This window comes from Nannochloropsis gaditana, assembly GCF_000240725.1.
Source record: "Nannochloropsis gaditana CCMP526 unplaced genomic scaffold scaffold1035, whole genome shotgun sequence".
Classification (NCBI taxonomy): domain Eukaryota; class Eustigmatophyceae; order Eustigmatales; family Monodopsidaceae; genus Microchloropsis; species Microchloropsis gaditana.
The window spans coordinates 1-5,541 of NW_005802918.1; the positions used below are offsets into that span (position 1 = coordinate 1).

The 5,541-nt window shown below is 62.5% G+C and overlaps 1 protein-coding gene across 1 annotated transcript; it reads right to left on the reverse strand.

Annotated features, from left to right (window-relative positions):
* Positions 1–42: 42 nt before the first annotated feature.
* Positions 43–3,330, reverse strand: NAN1 (NET1-associated nuclear protein 1 (U3 small nucleolar RNA-associated protein 17); the record flags this gene model as incomplete). Its single annotated transcript, XM_005852642.1, has 1 exon — positions 43–3,330. A coding segment is annotated over one exon (3,288 nt), but the record flags the coding sequence as incomplete, so codon positions are not given.
* Positions 3,331–5,541: the final 2,211 nt, after the last annotated feature.

A 5,541-nucleotide genomic window follows, 5' to 3' on the forward strand; every position in this document is an offset into this window, starting at 1 on the left:
ACTCGCACGCCTCGATGACCGGGGCGTGCTCTTGTCCTTACCGCCCTTGACGCTGCCGGTGCTCTTCCGCCGCTGGCTGCTGGCTGCGATGCTGTTGTTCGCCTTCTCCTTCGATCGCTTCGCGGAGATATCGGGAGCCTTCCTAGCGTTGCTTTTGCCCGCAGGATTGGTGTGCTTGGCGTGCCCATTCATTGCCTCGTTCCCTGATCCACCTACCCCGTCACCCCCCCCTTTGAGTGCGGCCGAAGCCTTCCCTGCCCCTCGCCTTCCTGGTGACGGGGAGGCGACCGCCGAGCCCCTGCCTAGTCTCCCTCCTACGCCTGCCCTCTGCTTCTTTTCCTCCGGCTCCACCTTTTCCAGGCTAGGAGCTTCTGCCAGAGGCACTCCTTCTTCCCGGCCCTCCTGTAAGGCGGAACCTTCGGGAATGGTGGAGGTCAGCTTGGCAGCCTCCGAGGGGGGGGTCCGGCCATCGCCGACTTGCACCCTTTCCCTCCCGCTGCTTTCCAGAGGATACGACCGAAAGCTCTGTCGCAGCAAGGCGATCAAATCTTTCTTCAGCCCCGGCGTGGGCAAAGCCAACCCGGGTACTCGAGGGGCATGCGGTGGTCTGTGCTGCAGCTGCTGGTGGGGCTCCCAGGTGCGCTCGTCCCCCCTTGACTCGGGAGAGACGTCCGTCGCTGGCATGGGCTCGACGGGATTTTCAGGAAGGACCAAGGTGGGAAAGGAAGAAGGCGGAGGAAAGGACGAGGAGGACGGGGGAAGGAGGCCGCTCATAAACGCCCCAAAAATGGCCGAGGGCTTCGGCAATTGCCCTGTGGGGATGTCACCGAGCAAGTCCGAGATTGAGGGAGGGTTGTGATTTTTTGCCGCAGGATCCCCCAAAGGCACCGTTGGCGCTGGTCTTCGTGCCTCCTTTTCGAGCCGCTGCCGCTTCCCTAACCGGTCCTCCGCCCCGGCCTCAGGGGCCACGGCCGCGGCGGCGGGGGCCAGACCCCGGGCGGGCCGTGCGGGATAGTAGTGGGGGGAAGCGAAGGATCGAGGGAGGGGGGGGCTGAGGAGGGTGACCCCATCCCGGGTCATGTAGCAGAGCCCTAGGGTGTCCTCGCCTTGCCGGTCCACAAATGCCAGGGCCAGCACGGGGCCGGCGTACCGGGGAAGGGGATGGGTGCAGACGGGGGCGGCTTCGTAAGCATTGAACACGACAAGGGACTGGGACGGTGGGGGTGGCGGGACGGAAGGAGAGGTGGAGAATTTGGGGTCGTCCCTCCCTTCCAGCACGGCCGCAAAATGAACCAGAGTCTCTTTCCCCCCGACCCCGTTCCCCGCCAGCAGCCTCGGCGTCTCAGGGCCTGGGGCACACAGGTGCAAGACCCTCCCCGCCGCGTAATACTGGACAATGTGGAGACGAAGCAGGTCCCAGACGACCAGACTTCTGGCTGTGGCGACGACGAGGCGGGGAGCGTCTGGAAGGAACGCCAGGGCCTTGATCTCTGACGGCTCCTGGCCCTTGGGCAGGGCGGGAAGGAGGGCGGGGTCCAGGGTGAGGATGCCCAGAAGCCGGAGCCCCTCGGGGTCCCACAAGGCCACCTTGGCCCCGCAGGCCACCGCCAGGAGCGTTCCATCCGAGGAAAAAGCCAGGCTTCGGGAAGCTCCGCGCTCGAACGCCACGTGCGCCTGACAAATCCATCGGTAACGAGCCCCAGACCCGGCCTCTACTTGCCCCCGTCCCTCCTTCCCTTCCTCCCCGGCTTCTAAGACCCGCGCCCAGAGCGCGAAGTCTCCCGAGGCCGCGCAGGTGGCCGCCACATCCAAACGAGGGTGGTAGGCCAGGGATAGCACCTGCCCCGATTCCCCACCACCGTGCGGCTCGTCCACGACCGCTCGCAGGACGTAGGGAGAGCCCCTCCCTCCTTGCCCCGCCCGCTCCCAGAATTTGAGGCTCTCTCGTTTGATGCCCATCTCCCCCACCCGCATTTCCACCGTCACCATTCGCCCTCCGTCGCAAGAGAGAGCAGCCTGGGTCACCCACGGGGGAACCAGCTTTCCTCCCTCCTCTTGCGCCTCGCTCCCTCTCGACACGACGTTGCTGGAAACCACCTCAACCTCTCCCGCCACCTCCCCGCACTCCACGTCGAAAAATTGCAGTTTTCCAGGCTGACAATTGCTAACGAGTCTACCCCTTCCTCCAAAAGCCCACAAACGCGCGGCTTTGGACATGTTTTGGTAAGCATTCCCCTTCGCTTTTCTTCTTCCCCCCCACCCTCCGGTGCTTCCCAGGGTCGCCGAGAGGTGCGCCATCCCGCGCCATTCCCACCGGGTTTTCAGGTCCATGGGGTGCAGCACTCGAAGGGCGTTGCTGAGTGTGGTGAGGGCGCACAGGGAACCGTCTTGACTGAGAGTCAACCCGCCCAGGCAGGCACCCAAACGCGGGAGGAAGGTCATGGGGTGTCCGCCCTTGGAGACTTGGCAGACGACGAGGACGGCCTCCTCCCCTCCCGAGAGGAGGTAGTGCCCGTCCGGCGTGTAGGCGAGGCAACGGACACCGTGGGCGTGCCAGCGTTTCACCTCGCTCCGAAACAAGGCATTTCTCCGGTGCGAGAGTCCCGGGCCACCCCGTTGCAAGGCACGGGCCTTGGCCTGCTTAAGCCGGGTGCCCAGGGGATTGAAAAGGGTGTGCCAGAGAAAGACACGCCCCTCCACGTCTCCGGTGGCGATCTCGGGGCGCGAGGGGTGCAGTGCGACAGCCTGGAGGGAACCTTCCCGGGGAGAGTGGTCGTCGAAGAGCACTTGAGAATAGACTTCTTTGGAGGGCACGTGCCAGACGTTCAGACTCGTCGAACAGGCCGTGACGAGGAAGTCACCCGTGCTTGTCGTTCGTAGGAAGAAAGGGGCGGCTTTAAGGGTCTGAATTTTGCTGCGCTGCTTCTCCTTTACCTGATACCCTATGATTTTGTACGAGACCTTTTCCATGAAGGCTGCAGGAGTGGTTGGTGCGCAGGATTGGTCTCCTCTTGACAATGATGTCTGATCGCCGGGTAGTGGCTCACGATGGTGCGGTTTCCTTTGCCCCAGAGCCATGTAGAGGGTGTTGGACGGGTCTGTGGGCGCGACGCATAAGGCCAGGATTTCCGCCTCAGGGAAGGTTCTGACGAACAAACAAGCTTCTTCTTTCAAATAATCCCACCCTTTTAGACAACCGTCCTTTCCTCCGCTAAACAATAGCTGATCAGGGCCAAAAGAAAGGCATGTGACCCCGCTGGGATGGGCATCGTCAAAGCGGGCTACAGGTTCACCCGTCTGGGTTGAAAGCAGCAGAATGGACGAGCCCATTGCGCAAGCCAGCACGTCCCCGCCATGATTGAAGCAAGGTGTGACTTGGTGAAGATCGGCGGAGACGATTCGAGGGATCAAGGAGGGGCTGGAGTCCTTGGCAGGAACTAGGCTGGTGGTCGAGGGAGGGGAGGCTAAACTCACTGTAGGCGTCGCCCGCTTTTTGTTCTTACTTGGCGCGGCAGCCACAGCCATCCTACCAACCCAGCCACGAAAAAAAATGTTTGACTCGATTCAGTAGTCCTGTGGATGTTATAAAGCGTCTGTGGGTTTCAAAACTGCGAGAAAAAGGGGCTACAGGAGGCCAGGATACCAGAATAGGGGGATGGGTGGGCGGGGGCAAGAGGAAACGAGCGACGCTCGCCTCCGTCTCGTTTTCGCACATTGTGAGTTGTTGGCACGTACAATTTTTGGGACGGATCATGGAAGGTGCACAGCAAAGACGCGGCATTAAGATGTTGGAGGTCTGTTGTGATCCTGGTTTGCTTGCTCGAGTTTTCTTGCGCTGGATTCAGCCTTCCCTTCCTTACATTGTACAAACTAAATAGGGGCCCAAATCAAGAAGTACAGGAAGAGGGATGTTATCGAGGCGAATACCGTGAGCGCAAGTACGACCTGGAGCATAGCACGATTCGGAGCATGTCCTCGACCACATCGTCGTCCTATGCCGAGTTGTACTTGCGGAAAAAAGGCGTGCTCCCTCTTTCTACCCACAGCACCAGCGCACTGTGTCACCCACACGACCCCAATGACTACTTTGCCGTTACCTCACAAGCCCCTTCCTCAACATCGCCGCGCCGTGCCTCCGCCTCAACAGTCCCAGATGAAGAGCTGTTCAACTCGTTGGATCCACCTGGGCAACAAACACGTGCTTCCTTGAGAACATCGGCCCTTAAACACGCGCCGAATGATTCAATGATCTCCTCGTTGGGCACCGGGTCCCCGGGGAGACAAAGCGTAAAATCCTGTCCATTAAGAGGTGTAAGATCTAAAGCGTCCATGCATAATGTCAAGGGCAGCCGTAGCATCAGCCATGGAGGAGTGGAGCCAGGGCGGGAGGTGGGCGGCGGGATCCGCTGTCGGGTGGGACAAAATGATGGCTGCCTACAGCTCGCTGTCCCGCCCGCGCTTCCAGAATCCACCGACCCCAAGGGAGGCGCATCGATGCACCACGTCGTCTCCTCGCGCGCGGTTCAAGCACCGCCACGTCCTGGTGCGTTGTTGGAGGGTCTCCACGCCACAGCTGGCGCCCGCCTCCCACGTCGACCTCTTTCCCTGGTCCTGGAGTCCAGCCTCTCTCAGCATCTCCTCTTGAACGGGCAGCGCCTCAGCGCCGTGGGTCGCGGCATCACGGTGATCGACCGGCTGTACGACCCCACCTCGGCCTTTCTCCATGATGGAGAGAGGAAGATGCCCCGTGCGCCCTCCTCCCAACCAAGCGTCCTTGAGGACTCCGTCGTCCGGCCCACCTCTCGCGCCCGGGGCCGGCCCGTCTTAGCCGAGCGCCAGGCTCATGCCGTCACCTCGCTCTTCCTGAGCGACAACGACTTGACCTCCTGCGCGGGCCTGCCCCAGTTTCCTGGCCTGAGGACCCTCTCCCTCGCCAACAACCTGATCGCCCGGCTCGAGGACGTGGCCCCCCTGGCCGCCCTCCCGCACTTGACCTGCCTGCTCTTGACGGGCAATCCGATCAGGGACGTGGAGCCCAACTACCGCCTGTGTGTGCTGGGCCTGTTGCCGACTGTGGCGACCCTGGACAAGGAGGCCGTGCTCCCCTGGGAGAGGGAGCGGGCGCGGTCTTCCCTCCGCGACCGGCAGCGTTTCCTGGAGGAGGGCCTCCGGGTAGTCTGCGAGCATATCCAAACAGAACATGCAAGGCGGCTCTGGAGGGTGCACCAGGCGCTGGCGGAGGCGTGGGAGAGCCGGTGGTGGGAGGGAAAGGACCGTGGAGGGGACCAGGGCCTGCCTGGAGGGATCTCGTCGGAGCTCAGGGAGGGGGGGTGTTGGCGATGCTCGCGGTTGGCCATGGAAGGTGACGGCGACGGCGACTCGGGAAAGGGCGGGGCTTTGGCACGCCTGCTTGGGATGCGGCCTCTCCGCGTGACGGTGGGCGGGGACGTGCATTTGCGTCGGTGTGTGGAGGACACGCTGCTGAAGGAGGGGGGCCAGACGGGGGAATGGGCAGCGGCACGAGGGCGGGACCGAGAGGGA